The following is a 20,742-nucleotide window of genomic DNA, read 5'->3' as shown; positions in this document are numbered from 1 at the left end:
GCTCATCCCTTGCCTCTGGCACCGAGGGGCTGCTTTTACCCTGTTTTGGGGCAGTGGAGCCGACTTCCTGAAGTACGACGCAAAGCGGCGTTTCTCAGGCGTTAGATCGTGTGTCAAGCTGCTGCTTTGACACGATCTCCTGAAGAGGCGCCAAAAATGACAAAATAGTAAAAAAAAGAAAAACCAACAGGAAGGGATTTTTAAATCAAACGTCGTTCTGAAGTTACATAACAAAGTAGAAACTTTTAGGCAAAAAAAAAAAAAAAAAAAAAAAAAGGACAAAGTTTTCTCACTTCCTTCCACATTGTATGATCCGGGATGCTTCTAGCCTTCATTTCGTCCTACCTAGGGCCCAACATCAAGAAATTTCATCTCCTTTAAGGCCTGCAAAGCCCTGCTTGTAGCCCTTTTCCTACACCGATACCACCGCAACGTCTTTCCTACACACGCTTCCACAAGCGGCCAACCATGCAGCCCGGTTACCCTGCCGTTAACCCTGCAAGTGGGATTCTTTAAACCCTTGTTTATCAGTCCAGACAAACACCTTGGCGTTTCGGTCCCGGCCGTCAGCCGATGGTGACGGGTTGGAACAAACCCCACCTTTGAGAAATGATGCAGAAATGGGAAAAATCCCTCCTGGCCACGCTGCACCTCCACAGGGACATTTCTGGACCTGGCCTTAAGCACCAGCCTCATCTCATTCCTGGAACAGCCCCGGGCTGTACGGGTTCACACACAAAGTCCATCACAACAGGGGTGGCAGATTTTCTGGTTTTGACCCAAGAGACGCAGCTCAGGGATGGGCAAGCCCAGCTTGATCCCGACACCAGCGAAATGCTTTTCATCCAGCCTCCAGTTGGGTGGTGAGACCCTCCAGTGGGTGTTTTGTCTTCATTACTTACAATAACACGCTTATAGAATCATAGAATGGTTTAGGTCGGGAGGGAACTTAAAGACCATCCAGTTCCAACCCTCCCTGCCATGGGCAGGGACACCTCCCACTAGACCAGGTTGCATCCAGAGGCTGTTTCCAGCACAACTGACACTCACCCTTCTTACGGGTAAAATAATCCTTTGCAGCGCATGGGGAACCTGTTGTAGCAGCATTTCTGCCATGTTCGGCTTCTCCTGGCTGCCCACGACCTCGCTGGTGGAACAAGGTTAGCATTAGTGTGTTGCGTCTTGCCGTCGGAACAAGGACAAAAGCCCTCCCTCTTAAGGCTACGTGGTATAAAGGTATCTCTTGCTTTTCAGTGTGGCAAAAAATTAGTTAAATGAAAGCTGTAATAAGATGAGGGCAAGGAAACAACTGATAAACGAAAATACATGTCATACAAAGATAAGCTTTTATAAGAGGAGATGGTCAGTGCAGTAAAACTTGAGCTTTGAACCAAATGCCCAACCAGTGGAAAACATAAGTTATACAGAGGAAACTTATAGAAGAAAAGAACATGACCAAAAAAAATCACTCACTTCCACAAAATGATGCAACTTTAGACCATTTTAAGTTTTCAAAGCAGCCAGCTTGGGGGAGGATGCCAGAGATCCCCATGTACTTTGGAGGACACGCTTTGGAGGATCCTTGGCCGATCCCAGGAGAATAGTAGTTTTGGGTTTTGTACAAAGGTACAACAAATCTGAACGCTGAGGTAGCACAGCCCCGTGACACTGAAGAGAAACGTGTGAAAAAATGAAAGCTCCAGGTATATGGGACTGGGAGTAACCAGGGAGTCCCATTGATGAATTCCCCTGAACTCCAAATGGGCCTCCAGGACTGACCTGGTGTCCTGGAGAAAGAAGAAGAATGGGAGAAGGAGATGGTATTTTGGAGTGACTTTTTATAAAGGTTGAGCTTCATTTCCCACTTGGAAGCCTTCTTAGACACTTGGACGGCATTTCCACGGGAATCTGAAAAGAAAGAAAATCACGGTGTGAAGTTCATTGAATGGCTTTTTCACAGAAATGTGATAAAGGAGCAAATTAAGTTGGGGAAGGTGAGACTTAGCGTGCAATCATTTCAACTCACTTTGGGGAGGAGGACTCCTTTCCATTTCTTTTGCTTCAAGTTTGAGAGCTGCTCTTTTCTCTAGGGCATAAAGAGCAAGTATTTCTAGGAGCACTGCGCCTTTCTTGCGCGGCCCCTTCGTTCCTTACTCGCTTTAGCAGCACTGCATTTTTGCTCTTTAAAATTGCAATATGACGTAACGCCTGACGTGTCCTGTACTAAGCAATCGCAGTCTGTTAAGCTGGTGCATGCTAAACACCGACCTCGCCATAAATACTAAACTCAAATGAAAGCACCTTTGCATTCAGGCGCAGCTCCGCTCCAGACGCCGTTTGTTTTATCCCTACTGGTACAGCGGATGCTGGCATTTCCAACGAGATGAAAGCCGGAGTCGCAGCGGTAAGTCACGGTGGAGTTATACACAAATCTTTCCACACCTTCGCCATCATGCTTTCCGTTGCTAATTTGAGGAGGTGAAGAGCAGGTAATTACTGCAGGAAAGAAGGTCAACACGAGCATTACGAAAAACTTCAGTAATAATGAAAAAGCAAAATGTTTCTTAAGTCCACCTAAGGTTCTTGAAGAGAATGGACTTTTTGGACAACTGGAGCTGGGCGACTAGCACAGCCTTCTGTCTCCACCACCTCCCTTTTGTTTCTGACGACTTTCTGTTGTCTCCTGGCTTTCTCCCTCTCACTCCAAGGCTCACAAAAATAAACAGGCAACTTGCCATGCCCTGGCTTGTGATTCCTGGAAATCTCATCCCATCCGCTTCACCCCTACCTTAGGTCATGAGAAAATACGTTGACCTTGTGGGAACAAAACTGCTGAAATACAGTGTCAGCAGCAAAATGGGTGTTTCTCAGCTGCGGTGTTGGTGACAGATCCGCCACATAAAATTAACAAGAGCAGTGCATGAGGACTAGACCTTAGGATGCAGGATCTATTGGAGTGAAGTCAAAAGTAAGGTTGGATTAATCTCACATTCGCAAGTTGGAAGTTTACTCCATTCAACATCGTTTCCTTTAAGCTGGCAGTAGATGAAATGTCTCCCGTTTAATTTGTACCTAAGTGAAAATACACAAGAAAAGAAAAATTTGTGTAACTGTCCAGAAACTAAGAACAAATATTCAAATTTATCCTGTACGTACAGCACGGACAGTGAGGGGCAACAGGGATCTACATTTCATTAAAGCACCATTTGGATCAGCTTACTGGAAGCTAATACATCTTGTGCTGACAGCACCGACACCTTCATCAATCTCTGAATTATATCCTCCTGCTCAAAAAAATTCATCACTTGGACATGATTGATACTATGTGATCTTGATTAGATGGATAACATTATCCCTCCGCCCTGATGTGTATTTCCAGAGATTAGCTGAACCCCAGAAGGGTGGGACATTGCTGTCATTTCCCCAAAGTCCATCCTAAGGGAGTATCTGGAGGAAAAACCCTTCTGTTTCATTTGAAGCAGCTGCAAAGACTGGCAGAAGGAGCCCGCTGATGCCAGCCAGCCCCTGCTGGGGAGGGAGGAATGCTGGCTGCGGCCCTAAGAGCTTCAGTTTGCAAGTCAGTCCGCTGCGTATGTGCCCTGATTGAAAGCAGGCAGAAAGCGTGAGTCAGCTCACTGCCCGATGCCAAGTGTGCTTCGTTGCAGTTTTCTAGCAGAACATCATAGATTTTTAAAATTCAAACATATTGTATTCAGTTTCTCTCAAACAGGTTAATTTGAAATATTTTAAGTAACCTGCTTTGAAGTCTATAGTTATAAACCAGTGGTCCAGCCAGCCATGGGATAGATAACCTGGGGCAGTTAAATTTCCTCTGGATGACACTTGGAGGAAAAGGCAGCCGTAAACACAGGCCCCGGGGCCCTTCCCTCCAGCTGTGTCTTATTCCTTCCCGGCCCAAAGCTGTAATTCAAGTGGAAAAGCAGCCTCACGCTCTGCACTCGGAGCCACACCACAGGAGCAGTGAAATCGCAGCCCAGCCCATGTCCACAAGTTGATTGCACTGGACCGGAGTTTGTGTCCCAGCACCGGCACCGGAGCTCGGGCACTGCCCCGCGACTCACCCGTCCTTGCAGAACACCATCACTCTTGCGCCGAACTGGAGGTCGGTGAGCACCAGCGTCCTGCCCCCGGGCAGCGCTCCCGGCTCGCCGCAGGACCTCCCTGCCGGGGAGCGAGGCCAGCGTTAGCGGTGACACACGGCGATGGAGACATCAAAAAGGAGAACTAAGGGACAGGCTTAGAGGGTTATACCCAAAGGGACCAAAGCATTTTACTTCCCAGGAGTCACAGCCGGGCTGGCAGGAGCCAGAACCAGCTGCGTGGATCCCCGTAAGGGCTCCGCACTGGCAGCCGGGAGCATCTCGCAGGAGGGCAGGGGAGAGGCCGTGCAGAGGCGTTTCCATCTCAATGGACTGGCAGGAAGCTACTCGTCTGTGACAAATGTATTGCTGCCACCTCATCAGTCTTAATATTACATGGATTCCCCCAAGAAATGTGTTTTGTCTTCATTTTGAAGCTGGCTAGAATTGCAAATTGGCGTTTGTCCTGTGCAGAGGCAGTGTCCTTTTGTGAACATATTTACTAACATGAAAATCAAAACAGATCTGTTCATCCCAGCAGGAAAATTAAAAAAAACAAAACTATTGATAGTCCTGCTAAGTATTAGTTGTTGTGGTAATACCTACTAAGTATTAATGTCGAGGAATATCCACCTAATTTTGTATTAAGCATGTAGCTGTTGGGGTGATAACGACCCAGCTGCATTTTAGCTACCTGACCTGCTCCCAACTCCACGGCTGCTTTTGGACAAGGGGAAGGAGACACTCACTCCGGCACAGCTCCGCAGCTTCCGACCACGTCAGGTTTTCAAGGCAAGTGCTGGTGGGGGAACTTTCCGAGGTGTTCTCGTAGCCGGGGCGGCAGACGTAGCTGACGTTGGTCCCAACGGGAAAGAAATTAATCCTCTCGTCCTCCTTGGTCAGGGCAGCAAACCGCAGCCTTGTCGGGGCAGCGCAGCTCCCTGGCAGTCAAGGAAAGCGGGCCTGAAAGAGCCGCCCGCCAGAGGCACGCAAAATAAACATTGGAGTTACAGAAATGGCCTCATACAGAGCTTTTGGAAAGCTCCTCGCGTTCATCGCGGGTGAATTCTGTGTTCGTACCAGGCTGCTGCCCCGCTGAATGCATCTTTTGGAAAATGGAGATGGAGGTGCGTTAAATGCACGGGCAAAGCTGTTAGTGGGAAATAAGAATTCTCATGCACGTGCAGCCGGGGCTCGGGAGATGCACGAGCATCCTGAGCTCCAGCCACCGTCCGACTGATCCCCTCGACGACAAGCACGGATCCTGCGCCATCAGCAGCTCTGACCAGCGGCAGCCAAGGGAAGGGGGTCTGGACCTGGCCGGGAGGGGTGATGCCACGGCAGAGCAGCCGCCGCAAGGGGCAGAAGTTTTAAGTCAAGCGAGAGAGAGGGGTAATGGAGCCGTGTTTCAGAGAAAAGAGGTATTTACGGCCGCAGGGCTCGGGCAGCTTTGACCAGCGCTCGCCGGGCAGGCACTCCACCGTGTCCGACCTCCCAGGGATTTTGACGGCGCCTTCGATGCATGTGTACGTCACCCTGGATCCAACGGGGAAGCTGCTGTCGCTGGACGGTCTGGAGTGGGTCATGCGAGGTGGGGGCCCACAGTCACCTGCGGCAGGAGACCTCCTTGGGTGAGGACCCCGTGCCCTGGCCCCTTCCCCAGCCCCAGTGAGCATCCCAGGAGCGCGGCTGGGCTCGCCCAGGCTTCCCCTCCAGGCAAAGGCGCCAGGCGGGGCTGCATCCATGACAGCATCCCTGAGAGCATCAAGCACTGGGTCCCCAGGTTTGGGGGGGTGGTGGCACCACCCTCCCCAGCGCCTGAGCAGCAAGGTGGGACCTAGGCAGGTCTCGCTGGTCCTCCCCACGCATCCCGCATCCCCATACTCACCGCGAGTCACAGGCATGCCTAGGAGCCCCAGCAGGGCCAGGAGCAGCGTGCGGTGGCCAGACCCCTGTGCCACAGGGGGTGCCCCCCAGCTCAGGGTGCCTGGGTGCTTCCCCTGCCCTGCTTCTCCAGACCTCATCGCAGCAATTCCCGTGCTCCGCTGTCGAGCACCGTCGGCTCCAAGGGGCTGTTTCTGGAGCTGGGAGGAGATGCAGCGCAGCAGACTCTTACAAGCCTCTGGAGCAGTGTAAACCTTTCCAGAACACCCATGGAGCTAAACCCTCCAGCAGGGACATGGAGAGCGGCCAGGGGTGGGGACAACTGTCATCCACAGCCTCGGGTAAAGCCTCCCAGTCCTCCTGCCCCACCATAAGGGATGGGGAAATAACACAACCCTCTTGTTTGACCTGTGACTGGCGGTGAGTGCTGACCAGCGCGGCTTTATCAAACGCAGATGCTACCAGAGCAGAAGAGACCCCCCCACAGCCCCAGGCTGCATCCAGGGTAGGAAAATGCCTACTTAGTCATTTGCTGGCAGGTAACGCAGCACTGATCTTCCATAAACACAGTTAACGGGAAAAAAAAAAAAAAAAAAGCATTATCCTTTTTGTTTGTTAATTTTTTTTCTTGCTCGCCTGAGTCATTTGTAGTTAGGAATGGGTGTGCGCGAATGCATCTGTGCACTGACTAACACTCTGAAATATCCCGTCTGACATCAGTCACGACGACTCAAACGCACCCTGAGACACGTGTGGGACGTAACACCCAGTTCTTATTCATGCTTATGGGTTTCGAGCCTTGCACGGGGAGATAAGACACGTTGTGTTTGCAGTCCCAGGGGAGCTCAACGCGGAGGGGCGCGAGGTGTCCCACCAGGAGGGTGCAGTCCTGCTCTCCCTGCGGCACAGGGAGAACCGCAGTGCCTCCGAGAATGCCTCTCCTTGCGGAGCTCACCGCGACGTGGTGAAGCACAGGATGCATTATCACGAGCATCTCTCTGCCTGAAGATGTGAGACACCACCTCCTCCCTGCCTTTTGTGCCTTAGGCTCTAGTAACGTTTTAAGCAACTCTAATAGCTCACAAAAGCCCGCATCTGGCAATGATATACCGCTGCAAACTGCAGATGAGTGCTCCCCCTGCTCCCACCCAGCAGCGCGCTGCTGTGCTGGCTGCGGCTCCCAAGAACCCCGAGGACCTGCCAGGGCTCTCTGTCAGAGCCACCGTGGGACCACTGTAAGTCAGTGACAGACTACAAGACACCCATGGTTACACCTGCATCTTTATTGTAATCCTGAAGGGAAGGGGTAATTGCTGCATCGCAGAGCTCTGATCACCGCTGGTCGAGTAGTAAGAGCACTTCGATTCTCTACCCTTAAAATTACAACGTCTATTCTTAGCCTTTGCTTGCCAGAAATAGGGACATGGAAGATGACACCCCGCAGACCTCTGTCGAGTACAGTCCTGGGCCAGAAACCTGTTGCCTGCTTTAAATCCAGGGATAAGAGAATAGAAGCCTTTGCAAACGCGCTTCTTATATGTAACTGCCCTTAACTTGAGGAATAGAAATCACGAGCTAGATTAACAGAAAATCAGGTAGTTAAACGCTCACTTCACTGCTATTTCTGGACAGAAGCAGCTCGCTAATGCTGTGACAGCCTGAGTTCGGTACGGCACGGGCAGGGGATCTGTTGTTGCCCAAACCACCGGCCAAAAGATCGCGGCAAAAGCACCTTTAGAGCCCCAGGAACTCATCTCCGCTAGAACTTTACTTCCCTGGACCTCAGTCCCCCTTCTCTCAGCTTAGCGCAGTTTCTTCAGTGACTTGAAGGAGCTCAATTTAATTTCTTACTATGCTTCCTAAAATAAACTGTGAAAAAACACGTTTGCTAAATATGGAATCGAGCTTGTCAGATTTAAGGACAAGAGCTAAAATCTCTCTACGCTCTAGCATCTAGTGTGGAAAAAGCAGTCTCCCATGAACCGGTTATTATTCCTCTGGCTATACGCATGCAAGCATGAACGATAGTGTCACCGAGAGCCTTCGTATAGACATTGTCACTACAGAAACCGTGTGGTCACCAAAGGAAAGGTGATCATTACAGTGCATTACAGGACTCACTTGTTCAAGTTTTCTAGTTCCAGCTCTAGTTTTTTAATCTCCAGAAACAGTTTTTGTATTTCCAATAGAGTTTTCAGTTCTGCTGTAGGCACACCGCATTCAAAGACCGCTCTGATGTGATGAACCTCTTCACATACATCAGCATCATCTTCTTTTGTCTGCTAAAAAGTAAAGTAAAACAAAACAAACAAACCCCGGGAAAAAAGCATGCAATGTTGCAGTGCAGCAGATGGAGAGCCACCCACGGCCCCGCTCTGGGCCCGAATGTCTGTCCCGTTTGCCACGCTCTGCCCCGGCGCAGTCTGCATCCCCCACTGGCACCGTAAAGCAAAAGCTTTTAAGACGTTCAAGCGGATATTTATCATATTAGATGCCAGGCAGCATCCACCCAGGGACTCAGCCAGACTACGGTACTTACACACTTGGGCAGCGGTGTCCAGCTGCCATCAGGCAAGCACGTGGCCGTCCAAGAATCTTCTGAAGCCGTGACTGCATCCTCTGGAAAGTAGTATCCATCAAGGCATTCAAAAGTGACAGTCGCATTTGTTTGGTACCACGTTTTAACTTCCGAAGTGCTTTTCAGCCTTCCCTTGGCCACTTGTGGTTGTGGACACAGAACTGAAAGGAAAACCCACAGCAAGAGGCGGCTCAGCAAGAGCTGAAGTAGAAAAAAACAGAAATCTGTGAAGACTGAGCCAGTGCAGGTGACCTTAAATCTGTGGAACTGTGAAACCAAGCCTTAAAGCACAGTTACTTCCCCAGGCCCTTCGAGAGGGAAGGGTGAAGGTCAGAACAGCCCCTGGGAGATGTTACACGTTTGCTGTTTTCTGTCAGTGTCTCAACCCAAGCATCCCTACGCGGGAGTCTGCAGATCGACGTTTGTCAGTACGAATGTGCACTGAGGAGAAAATCAGTAACGATGGTGTCTCCTGCCCTGTCTCAGCGCCTGCTTTATACAAGACTGCCAAGGAAAACGCAGCTATTGCCTGGTAAACGTCAGCTGTTTCTTCTGCAAAGAGGGAAGGCAGTAGGGGGGGCCCCGAGGGCAGACACAGATGCGCAACACGCGCCCCCGGCCGGTACCCACCTGGCTGGCAGGAGGGCAGGGGCGGGTGCCAGGCGCCGTCGGCCAGGCACCGGCTCTCGGCATCGCCGCGCAGCACGAAGCCTTCCTCACAGGAGAACCGCACGCCTGCCCCGTAGGGAAACGTCAGCCTCTGCGGAGTCATCCTGGCCCTCTCCACTGCGGGCTTGGGGCACCGGACCACTGCGGGGACAGAGCAGGGGGGGCTTTGGCCGCTGCCCTTCCCCGGGGACAACGCGGGACCAGGTCAGGCGGCGCAGAGCCGCTCTTCCCCATGCTCTCTGCGTCACTTTTACACTCCAGAGAACTGATCCTCAGCTGCCTGCAGCCGCCCCCAGGGAGACCCCACCAGTCCCTGGGGTTACTGAGCAGCTCGTGGTGCTGAGACCTTCGCGCAGGAGCCGGAGGAGCCGCCTGGGCATTGGGTTTGGAGCTCCTGGACCAGGGCAGGTAACGGGGCTGGGGCTTAGCCCCAGCATCGTACCCAGCTCCTGGCTCCAGTCTGAGCCCGTTGGGGAGAAAGGACTCACGCCTGCACTCCGGGGCTGGTCCGCTCCACGTCAGGTTCACCCCGTCGTCAGAGGTGCAGTAGACGGACTCGTCCCCAACGAGGGACAGACCCTCCACACAGCTGTACTTCACTTCGGTGCCGTAGGGAAACTGCTCCGTTCTCAAGCCAGTGTGCTGCCCGTTGGTGATTTTTGGAGGGGGGCCACAAACTACGAGAGAATAGAGAAAGGAAAAATGATGATTTTCTTCATTCGTGCAGGGAGACAGAGCAGTGCAGGGAAGCAGCAGGAGAAGCCGGTTCCCGATGCTCATACTTAGGGCTGCTCTCCTCAAAGTCCTCCTCGCTAGGTTTGGCCCTGGCTCTGCCAGCGTTCCCAGACTGACCCAGCTACTGACCACCCCCGCACGGCACGGCCCCAGGACCTCAGCGTGGGCTCCGTCCCCCCTCCTTCAGCCAACCTTCCCTTGCCCCCATCCCTTTTCCATGAAAAATTATCCTGCTCATCAGCAGGGTCAGGGAATTGCAAGTGTCATAAACCCCTTGAACAGTCTCTAAGAAATGGCTGCGAGTCCCTTTACGCAAAACATTTAATCAATTACAGTTTTGACAAAAGATGAAAACCTTAAAGCCATGTAATGCTGTGGACTTGGACCCCTTCTCCCAACACCGCCTTCTCCGAGAATTGATGCTCAGGTTACGTGATTTTCTCCCTGCTGTTCCTACCCGCTGCAGAGATGCGACTCCCGGCACCCGCCGCGCTGCCCACATCCGCGCTCACCCTTGTCGCAGTACGGCACCGGGGGTCTCCACATCCCGTCGGCCGAGCACTGGATCCTCTGGCTGCCCCTCAGCACGTACGTGGGGTCGCACTGAAATTCCACCTGGTGCCCAACGGTGTATTCGGCTTTCCTGGGGCTGGTCTCCCTCCCGTGGAGGATGGTCGGGCTGGGACACTGCACCCCTGAGGAACACCCGCGTCAGAAGGAGCTCCCATGGTTTGGCTCGGGAGGGGAGAGCAGGAGACATTTGCACGCGGGTGTTTTCCCATGGTGGCGGTTGCTGACCCAGAGAACCTGCCAGGCGGCCTGTTAATGCTGACAGACTTCTCTCACCAGGCCCAGCATGCTCAGGGACGGTAATTATGTGATAACTACCGTTTCTCTTGGAAGGCAGAATGATCTGAGCCCTGTGATTAACTATAAATTGTGCTGAAGGGATGGCATGTCACTAGCTGCATCACTCCATCCTTGTTTGAACAGCTAAACAATCAGCGTGAGTTGCAGCTATTTCTTTGCAGCCACGCTACCCTTTGAAAAGCAAAATTATTATTAGTGAAGCCAAAGCACGGCTCAATAAAGTCTTTATGGCTCAGCATCACTTGAAAACTTTGTTATTTCCACATCATTACATTGCTGCTTTGTTGGAAAAGCGAAGGGAATGGCGTACTTACTCTGGCAAAGCTTTGGGATCACAGACCACGTGAAATTTTCAAGGCAAGTAGTTACTGGGGAGATGTTGGGGAGCAGAGTGTATCCATATCTGCAGGAGTAGGTCACGGTTGTCCCGACTGGAAAGGTGTGCTGAGGGCTTCGGTCCGCGTAATCGACGGCAGGAGGGTAGGGGCAGCGACCTGGCGCCAGAGCAGGGGACAACAGGGACCCTGAGAGCTGGGCGGTCTCCCCACAGCCCCGCCGCGCACGGAGTCGAGCCCTGCCTTTGGGGGGGCCCAGCCTGCCCCCGCGCAAGGGCACAAACCCCGGAGAGAAGCGAGGGGCAGCAGCGACCCTCAGCATCGCTGTGGGGGAGGGGGGCAAACTGAAAGGGGAAAAAATAACGGTGACAAGTCCACCAAGGGACGTGGTGAATCTAATGAGTCTTTATTCTTGGGCATTTTTGCATCTCGCTGGATGCACCTTGCAGCAGGGCAGGACAGCCTGCCACCATACCCGGGGCGGTGAAAGAGCAGAGGGGAATCAGAATTGTTTTGGTTGGAAGAGACCTTTAAGATCATCAAGTCCAACCGTGAACCCAGCACGGCCAAGTTACCACTAAATCATGTCCATCAGCGCCACATCTCCACCCCTTTTAAATACCTCCAGGGATGGCGACTCCACCGCTTCCCTGGGCAGCCTCTTCCAATGCTTGACAACCCTTTTGGTGAAGAAATTTTTCCTAATATCCAATCTAAACCTCCCGTGGTGCAACTTGAGGCCATTTCCTCTTGTTCTATCACTTGATACCTGGGAGAAGAGACTGACCCCCCCCCCCCGCGCTAAACCCTCCTCCCAGGTCGTTGTAGAGACTGATGAGGTCTCCCCTGCATCCTGCTGCCAAACATCAGGCAGCACAGCTGGCGGTGGTGCCCGTCCTCCAACCCCTCTCCTGCCAACACCGCACGTGCTTTTAGTGAAACACAAGCAGGCAATTACACATGGGAGGCAAGGTACGGAGAAAAGAGATCTGAGCATACCTAGGACACAGGTGGGCATCCGTGAGTGCCATCTGCCATTGCTCAGGCACTGCAGGGTGGTGGCACCCACGGGGACGTAGCCGGCATCGCACTTGAGCGTGGCCGTGCTGCCGTAGGTGAAGTTCTGTGCAGGTTTCAGCTGCCCATGTGCGATGGCTGGGACAGGACACTGACCCTCTGTGGATCACCAAACAGGGCTTTTCAGGGTTATTCTCACTGAATACAGCTACGGTGACCAGCGGTCACTGCTCCTCCCTCTGGTCAGAGAAGACAAATCAGTTTAACAAAAGCAGCAACTGAGGCAGAGAGGTTAGGGGTCAAACAAGCGTGCTTGAGCAGTCATCGCCGGTAGACTCCAACGTGTAGCGTTTCCATTGCACACAATCAAACATGGTCTCTCCATCGCACACAATCAAACACGATCTCTGCCCTCGCCTGACGGCACTTGCTCTAGCAGGTTGCAGAACGACTCCCCTGCGCGCTCAGGAGCGGGGTGACGCCAGGGTGCCGGCACCTCATCTCCAGATTTACAACAAACAAGAGGTTCTCCAACAAGTGTGTAACCTCTACCACACACGCACGTCACTCATGTCCCAACAAGACACTTTTTTGTCCAGCTACTGTATATCCCATGAGAAATATTTTGGGGCTGGTCACAAACTATAGTACGAGAGAACATTAAACCAAGGCAGCTATAACCGGCATTCCCTCACGCCTGACAAGAGGTGCTGGCAGGTCACCAAGCCACAGTGTGCCTGTGTTAGTGTCATACCCGGTTCACAGCCTGGTAGAGCATCCCAGGCGCCGCCACACCTGCACCGTGTCGGGGCAGCGCCGGCAATGCTCCTTGAATACCGATACCCATGGAAAGAGCATCTCCAAACACCTCTGTGTTTTCCCCAGGCCCCAGCTTAGGTATCGGCGCTCTGTTGGTTATGTTTGGAAAATGGACCAAGCACCGTGAATTTAAAAAAAAAATAAGTAAATTTAAAAAAAACCTTGCAAAGGCGGTGCTGGCAGCTGGGGGGCAGCAGATGCCTCTGCAGGGAGGGCTGGGGATGCTGCACACGCTGGAGAAGTTTCTGAAAAGGCCCATTTTTAAAGGAACTTTCGACTTCGCTGTCAGAAACTGAGTTATTCCCCTTCCTAGAAACATTAGTCAGCAAATCCCCACTTCTCCTATCCTGAAGCCAGTCTGCGGGATGCGTGAGAATGCACCAGCTACCTTCGAGATGTCTACAGGCTGCCTCAGCGCTCGAGCATCGACCTTGGTATCAACCTGATACCACTCAAATTGCTAACTATGAGCCTTTTAATTAAACAGTAAAAGCTATCGCCTGTCTAATTGAGTCCCCCCATCCCACCACCATCCTCATCTTTGAGCCCAGACCGTAGCGACATCCTCTGACCCTGGGAGCCACTTGTCAGCTACCGCACGGATGGTCGAGGCGAAGGGTGACACACTGCCTGCGACACGAGCTCTGAACCCCAGAGCAGGAGCAGTTCTACAGAGAGACCCGGCCCCGGGCTGTCCCAGGGACAAGCACGTAGCCTCCGAGCCAGCCGCACTTAACACCGCTCCCAGGGGGTCTGTACCCCAACGTGAGACTTCTGAGAAGCATTGGGAATTTTGGGTGGCTCTTTGCGAGTATCTAGACGTGCAGCAGAAGAGGAGAAACGGGCGATTAGCAGCACCACCGAGCTCAGATTGTCCTTACAGGAACACCAGGCACAGAAAGGGATCAGCAGCAGCTGCAGCCAGAGGAAGGGCTCCCACTGAGTTTTCCTAACCTGATCCTTACGTGTTTGATCCGCAAGCAAAGATGAGCCACAGCAGCAAAGAAAATGAGCAGGGGAGTGACACTCACCGAGACTCCCAGCCGGCTGCAGCACGAGCACCACCACTGCCAGGACCTGCCCCAGCCCGTGGAGAAACGCCGGCATGGTGTGGAGGAGAGACGCCAGCATGATGCGGGAGCTGTCGGGCAAGCGCCGTGGGCAGGCGAGAGCCTGTCCCTGCTGAGAGCCCGCTGCAGCGTGCCGGGGAAGGGGAAGCAGCCGTGGGAAGTTGGGGACAGGCCAGACGAGCCCCGCTGACACTGCCACCCCCCGGCCCTTCTGACCTGCCCGAGGCGAGGGCTGCCCTCCCTGAGCTCCCCAGGGAGGATGTACCATGGGAGAGAGAGAACACTGCTCTGCCTTCCGCCCTGCTGGGGACAGCGGGAATAAAGGTATTTCAGAGCTGGAATGGCTCTGCAGCACCCTGGCCTCGTGTCCAAAGCGCAGGGAGCCGCTGCTGGGTGGTGCGGATTCACCTTGCCGCACACCCCCGCACTCTGCCCAGGGAACAGCAGCCCTCCGAGCCTAATCCAGCACTGATTGCTGAAGCACCTCCTCTTTCCTTTCCTGTAGATAGGACAGAATTATTAAAAGCCAGACACAGCTGTCATTGCAATTGCAGCTTTATTGTAATCTGGTGGTGAAGGAGTATTGGTCCGATCACAAGATGCGTGCTAACAGAGCGCTTCCCCTTTACTGGACATTGCAGAAAAAAAATTCAGCTGCTTCTCCCTTTACGCTTTTATTCCCAACAACCGCTCTTGGTGCGCACACAAAGATGCAGCGAGTGGCACTGCCGTGGCCCCAGCTACCTCTGTCCTGCCTGGGAAGAAAACCTGGCATTTTTTGTTATGCTAGAAGACAGGCTTTGAAGTTTTCTTCATTGCGCCTGATCTGAAGGTCACCGCTAATTAGGCAGTTAAGTGCTTGTTCACAATAATGAATGCGAGATAAATGAACAGAGCAGCAATGGGCTGTGCTGGATTGCGGCTGAAGGAGGTGCAGCAGTTGTGGGGCAAGTGTGGGTCGGTGGCTCTTGCCATGGTCGTGCCTGTCTGTACGGCGTCTGCTCGGCTCCGACAAAAGTTTACTCTCCACTCGGTTCCTTTCTAACCACGCACTTGTCAGTATAACAAACGCATCTAAATGGAAAGCTTTGAAATGTAGAAAGTGATGGGCAAACCCAACCCAGCGAGCTCTAACAGAACGAGCCAGAAAAAGTCACTTTCTGACTTCCCCATATGACCAAATGTGTTCCTTGACTGATTGGTAGATTTTGTTCTGGCTACTTAAGTATTAGCACAAATTAAGAAGTCATAAAAAAATGCTCAGTCAGCATGATTATCCAACACACAAAGAGGACGGCTCTTATGATACCAGTGACGACAGTCAGCCATATGCTGTGATTCTTAGATCCTTTTCAAGTTTCTGGATCTCCAGGTACAGTTTCTGGACTTCCAGCAGGGTTTTCAGTTCTGTCAGAGGAATTCCACACTGGAAAGCTTCCCTGCGTCGAAGAATCTTCTCACATGTATCCCGTTTTTTCTTTAAAAGAACCCAAACAAAGGCAGAGGGCATGAGACTCCGCTGCAGGGACCTACGTGCAGAGCATCCCCCTCCCGCTGCAGCCCCTCGCCCAGCCCTGCTGTAACGGAGCAGCCACCTGAGGTCAGACCAGAGCTATTCCAGCTCTAAATGGGGCGAGATACAGGCAAAGCCTGGGCAGATGGTGGTACTTACACACGTGGGCGGTGGTATCCAAGTGCCGTTAACTGAGCAGGTAGATTGTGTATTTACTTGTTGATTGCCATTGCGTCTGCAGTAGAACGACAGGGTTTCATTCACCTCGTACCATAATTTAAGAGTGCGAAGCGTCATGTCCTCCTCTATCAAGGGCGGGGGACAACGAACTGAAAGGAAAATGCATGCCAAAAAAATAATGTAATGGGAGGAGGTGGAGGAGAAAACTCCCTGCGAATCCCACCTGCGTCTGGGGATTCAAAGGAGCAGCCTGTGCAGACCAGCACCTGCCAGGGGCCGGTACCCACCTGGCTGGCAGGAGGGCAGGGGTGGGTGCCAGGCGCCGTCGGCCAGGCACCGGCTCTCGGCATCGCCGCGCAGCACGAAGCCTTCCTCACAGGAGAACCGCACGCTTGCCCCGTAGGGAAACGTCAGCCTCTGCGGAGTCATCCTGGCCCTCTCCACTGCGGGCTTGGGGCACCGGACCACTGCGGGGACAGAGCAGGGGGGGCTTTGGCCGCTGCCCTTCCCCGGGGACAACGCGGGACCAGGTCAGGCAGCGCAGAGCCGCTCTTCCCCATGCTCTCTGCGTCACTTTTACACTCCAGAGAACTGATCCTCAGCTGCCTGCAGCCGCCCCCAGGGAGACCCCACCAGTCCCTGGGGTTACTGAGCAGCTCGTGGTGCTGAGACCTTCGCACAGGAGCCGGAGGAGCCGCCTGGGCGTTGGGTTTGGAGCTCCTGGACCAGGGCAGGTAACGGGGCTGGGGCTTAGTCCCAGCATCGTACCCAGCTCCTGGCTCCAGTCTGAGCCCGTCGGGGAGAAACGACTCACCCCTGCACTCCGGGGCCGGTCCGCTCCACGTCAGGTTCACCCCGTCGTCAGAGGTGCAGTAGATGGAGGTGTCCCCAATGAGGGACAGACCCTCCACACAGCTGTACTTCACTTCGGTGCCGTAGGGAAACTGCTCCTGCCCCAGGCCAGAGCTCTGCCCGTTGGTGATTTTTGGAGGGGGGCCACAGACTGTGGAATAAAGGGAATTGATTAAAAAAAAATAAATAAAAAAATGCCGATTATCATATTCAGGTGAGACTCAAAATCACTTGAGGGAAGTCAGTACAAGAGTTAACTTCATGTTTGTAGTGTGGCAGATCCACATGAAGTTGCTGCCTGGCTTCTAGCCTCTTACACCGCCTCAAGGCTCCCACTCCTCGCTCGGCTCCCACCTGGGTCACATCTCCAGGGAGAAGCCACCTCAGTGCCATCAGCCCAGGAGCCACTGATCGTCGTCCTGCTCCCCAGAAGCAGATGCTGAAGGCAGGTCTGTCTCTGACTGCTCTTTCTGAATACTGATGCATGAGATTTCTTCTCAGCGCGGTGTTACACATACCTGTATCACAAAACGGTAACGGGGGAGACCAGCTCGTGTCGGCCTGACACACCGTCAAGTCCTGGCCCCTGAGGAGATAGCCCGAATCACACGCCAGCCTCAGCTGGGTCCCAACTGTGTAGTCATTTTTGCTTTTATAGACCTCTGTTCCATGAGGAATATCTGGCTTTGGGCAACGAGGTACTAGAAACAACAGAAAATAAAGGATGTCATGTATTTTCAGAACAAACTCAGTGAAGATGGTTTCTGTGGAGAAGACAGTTATTAAGAACATTTGAACCCTGGAAAAAAAGGTGGCTATCATCCAGATGCAGGTCTCAGTGCTTCCTTTGCAACACTAGAGGAGTTTCTGCTTCCACAGTCAGGTTTTTCTGAGGCTGCTGGGAAAGGCACGTGCTGCAGAGCTGGGTCCATGCCCAACCGAGCCTCTGAAGCGGAGCAGGCTCCTTCCTCCTGGCAAGCTTTTCCTGAGATTTTGGGCTCAGGCAGCTTACAGCAGCTCACCTATATCGCTGTGGTGCCCCCATCGCTAGGGGATTTTTAGTTTCAGCAGCGTCACTTATTTATGCTGTTGCATTTTCTTCCGAGAGGGGAAACGCATTGGGAACGTCCTCTGCTCCCAAGCCTCACGTCAGCAAAGCAGCCCAGCTGTCGTCCGCAGCACAAACCACATCCCCTTCCAGCCGGGTAAGTGTCTCCCAGGCTTCTCAGGAGCCTGTAAGAGCTACCAACACCCACCTTCCCATCCCACCCCCCAGACACCAGCTCAGCCCCCTGCCCAAACCCCGGACTTTTCCAACAGCAATCCCCAGGCAATATAATTAATCTGGATCTTTTGCTGCCTCTTTCTTCCAAGTTAACACAGGAGGACTACACCTGGAGATACACTGCAGCGGAGCAAAACTCTCCTTGGCTACTACCACCATCACCTAATGCCCCCTGTAGATCTTTCTGTGGATGTCAGCAGACAGCTCCGCTGGATACAGTGACCTCAGCCTTTGCAGTCGAAAACAAGCAGTCGCCAAGCCAACGTGCTTCGCCAGCTCTCGCCTACCTGGCGTGCACTCCGGTACTGCTGGATCCCATCTACCGTCAATGGTACACTGAAGCACAATGCTACTGCTACGGCCTCTGAAAGCAAAGCCATCATTGCACGTAACTTCCAGTGTGTCTCCATACACGTAATCGTCTTTCGCCCATACACGTAAGTGCCTTCCATTCCTGATGTCTGGACTTGAGCAACGAATTCCTGAGAAATGCCAAACATTGGTGAGTGTGAAACCACGGCAAAACCATCTGGCCAACAGCAGGTTGATTGTACACAGGAGGGCGAATGCTTTGTAAGACACAGACACATCACAACACTAAATCTGCCCCACCACCATCCCTGGGCGCTCCTGGGGGACGGGATGTTTGTTTGCAAGGGATTCTGCAGCCCCAGCCTCCCCTGGGATGGCACGAGGGGCCCTCGACACCGCAATGACTTTTTCCACAGGTTGAAGGGACTAGAAAGCATACTGGTAAATAAAGGAGAGAAAACCCTGGGGCTGGGGAGCAAATCAAAGGAGTTCAAGAGTCCCAAGCAAAGACCAGAGATGCCAAACGTCACCCGGAGCATCCCCTCGCTCTCCCCCACCCTGCCATCTGCACAGCAGCGGACCACGTACAGTCTCTTCGTTCGGTAATAATTTTGCCAAATCAGAAGGGCAAGCAAGCCGAAGGAACGTACACTTACTTTCGCAAGAATGCGGAGTTTCAGTCCACGTGAAATCCGGCAGACACTTAATGTGCCGTGTGGTTTCTCCCGGGCTGAACTGGTGGCCCTCCCTGCACTCGTAGGTGATGACAGTCTCCACAGGAAACAAATTGCCGGCAAGTCTTGCTTTAACAGCATTAGGCACATCTGGAGGGTCGTCACAGCTACCTAGGAGTGAAAGAGCCATTTAGGGACATCGCCAGCGATAAACCAGCAAGGCCCATAATGGTGTGTAAAGAGAAAGAATTTGGGTAAAAATCAGGGGCTCACGTTGTTCTTTCTGAGATGCACTTAATCGTTCGAGTTCAATAACACTAACGACTGAACGCAAAGGAGACCAATGAAAACATATGCATAATTTCGGACTGCATGGTAATTTTCCCTGTTAGAACGAGATGTAATTTCTAATAAAATTTATGCTATCTGAGGCTCCCAACAAACTTCAAAATAAAGCGTAGTGAGGTTAATTTAGTCCCTTTGAATTCTCCTGAGAAATGCTCACCAGCTGGAATGGGACAAGGCTTTAGCCTTTATGGCCCCAAGTCATAAATTCCTGAAGTCACCTTAGTGCTACAGAGACATCAGGAAAAAAAAAAAAATCAAAAATCAAAAAGTTCAGTCTTGGAGCCATCACTTTCATGACCTAATGCTTTCTGAGATGTGCCCTCATGGCCAAAAAGGCCAATGGCATCCTGGGGGACATCAAGAAGAGTGTGGCCAGCAGGTGGAGGGAGGTCATCCTCCCCCTCTGCTCTGCCCTGGGGAGGCCACAGCTGGAGCGCTGGGGCCAGTTCTGGGCTCCCCGGTTCCAGAAGGACAGGGAACTGCTGGAGAGGGGACAGCAAAGGCCCACCAAGATGATGAGAGGACTGGAACATCTCTCTGATGAAGAAAGGCTGAGGGATTTGGGTATTTTTAGTCTGGAAAAAAAGAAGACTGAGGGGGGATCTCATCGATGCTGATCAATAGCTAAAGGGCAGGTGGCAAGAGGATGGGGCCAGGCTCTTCTCAGTGGTGCCCAGGGACAGGACAAGAGGTAACGGGCACAAACTTGACCATGGGAAGTTCCATCTCAACATGAGGAGGAACTTCTTTGCTGTGAGGGTGGCAGAGCCCTGGCACAGGCTGCCCAGAGAGGTGGGGGAGTCTCCGTCTCTGGAGACATCCCAACCCCGCCTGGCCGCGTTCCTGTGCCACCTGCTCTGGGTGACCCCGCTCTGGCAGGGGGTTGGAGGGGACGATCTCCAGAGGGCCCTTCCAACCCCCACCACTCAGATTCTGTGCGATGGGCAGGAACCGCAGGGAAGCAGAGCTGCCGGAGCAGCGCTGGGCGCAGCACACTCACTGCGCTGGCAGAGGGGCAGCGGCGGGTCCCAGAGCCCGTTTTCGCTGCAGGTGCAGGTGTCGCTGCCATTCATGGCGTAGCGGAAGTTGCAGTCGAAGATGACGGTGTCTCTGTAGGTGTACTCAGCCTGGTACCCGCTCAGCAGCTTCCCGTTCTCCACGCTGGGATGCTCACAGCCCACCACTGCGGCAGGGAAACGCCACCACTTAGGAAATGATGCTCGACAGGGGAGATTAGGAGACTAAAAACATTCTCACAGCATAACATGCGTTCACCAAAAAGGCTGAAAACGGACACGACAAGGTAGCAGGCTGGCGTGATGCTTTTGAACACCTTACAATATTCATTATTGTTATTATTTTATACTTTTTATTAAGGCAAAGCATAAAATGAACATAGGAAAGGGCAGCAGGTATCACAGCAGCTTTCTGAATTCTTTGCAGGCATTATGTTTTACACAGGCCGGCAGGCAAGACGCACCGTCTGGGCTGCGAACGCTAC

The 20,742-nt window shown here is 52.8% G+C and overlaps 3 protein-coding genes across 4 annotated transcripts in view; all 3 read right to left on the bottom strand.

The window, feature by feature from the left end:
• LOC134525733 (uncharacterized) overlaps positions 1–20,742 on the bottom strand; it is an 80,289-nt gene that overhangs the window by 54,244 nt on the left and 5,303 nt on the right. The window contains exons 7-28 of the mRNA XM_063356864.1: positions 20,242–20,424; positions 18,876–19,064; positions 18,195–18,389; positions 17,141–17,323; positions 16,585–16,773; positions 16,058–16,237; positions 15,750–15,919; positions 15,400–15,554; positions 14,039–14,148; positions 12,171–12,347; positions 10,479–10,661; positions 9,720–9,908; positions 9,193–9,372; positions 8,524–8,723; positions 8,106–8,266; positions 5,530–5,672; positions 4,850–5,041; positions 4,083–4,182; positions 2,990–3,072; positions 2,302–2,574; positions 2,027–2,086; positions 1,780–1,908 (exon numbers count right to left, since the gene is read on the bottom strand). Of these exons, the coding sequence (XP_063212934.1) occupies positions 1,780–1,908; positions 2,027–2,086; positions 2,302–2,574; positions 2,990–3,072; positions 4,083–4,182; positions 4,850–5,041; positions 5,530–5,672; positions 8,106–8,266; positions 8,524–8,723; positions 9,193–9,372; positions 9,720–9,908; positions 10,479–10,661; positions 12,171–12,347; positions 14,039–14,148; positions 15,400–15,554; positions 15,750–15,919; positions 16,058–16,237; positions 16,585–16,773; positions 17,141–17,323; positions 18,195–18,389; positions 18,876–19,064; positions 20,242–20,424 (3,624 nt within the window). The remainder of the gene's footprint in view (positions 1–1,779; positions 1,909–2,026; positions 2,087–2,301; positions 2,575–2,989; positions 3,073–4,082; positions 4,183–4,849; positions 5,042–5,529; positions 5,673–8,105; positions 8,267–8,523; positions 8,724–9,192; positions 9,373–9,719; positions 9,909–10,478; positions 10,662–12,170; positions 12,348–14,038; positions 14,149–15,399; positions 15,555–15,749; positions 15,920–16,057; positions 16,238–16,584; positions 16,774–17,140; positions 17,324–18,194; positions 18,390–18,875; positions 19,065–20,241; positions 20,425–20,742) is intronic.
• Positions 4,068–6,113, bottom strand: LOC134525754 (complement decay-accelerating factor-like). Its single transcript, XM_063356933.1, has 2 exons — positions 5,530–6,113; positions 4,068–5,041 (listed from the first exon to the last, which is right to left on the bottom strand). The coding sequence occupies exons 1-2, from the start codon at positions 6,002–6,004 to the stop codon at positions 4,791–4,793; spliced, it is 726 nt and encodes a 241-aa protein (XP_063213003.1). The 5' UTR covers positions 6,005–6,113; the 3' UTR covers positions 4,068–4,790.
• Positions 7,252–14,264, bottom strand: LOC134525752 (complement receptor type 2-like). 2 transcript variants are annotated; one of them, XM_063356930.1, is made up of 8 exons: positions 14,039–14,264; positions 12,171–12,347; positions 11,151–11,330; positions 10,479–10,661; positions 9,720–9,908; positions 9,193–9,372; positions 8,524–8,723; positions 7,252–8,266 (listed from the first exon to the last, which is right to left on the bottom strand). In XM_063356930.1, the coding sequence occupies exons 1-8, from the start codon at positions 14,136–14,138 to the stop codon at positions 8,102–8,104; spliced, it is 1,374 nt and encodes a 457-aa protein (XP_063213000.1). In that variant the 5' UTR covers positions 14,139–14,264; the 3' UTR covers positions 7,252–8,101. The 2 variants fall into 2 exon arrangements, with proteins under 2 accessions (XP_063213000.1, XP_063213001.1); XM_063356931.1 differs by having other exon boundaries at positions 12,171–12,427; positions 14,039–14,101.

Source organism: Chroicocephalus ridibundus, chromosome 20 (assembly GCF_963924245.1).
Source record: "Chroicocephalus ridibundus chromosome 20, bChrRid1.1, whole genome shotgun sequence".
Lineage (NCBI taxonomy): Eukaryota > Metazoa > Chordata > Aves > Charadriiformes > Laridae > Chroicocephalus > Chroicocephalus ridibundus.
This window is presented reverse-complemented; position numbering and strand designations above follow the sequence as displayed.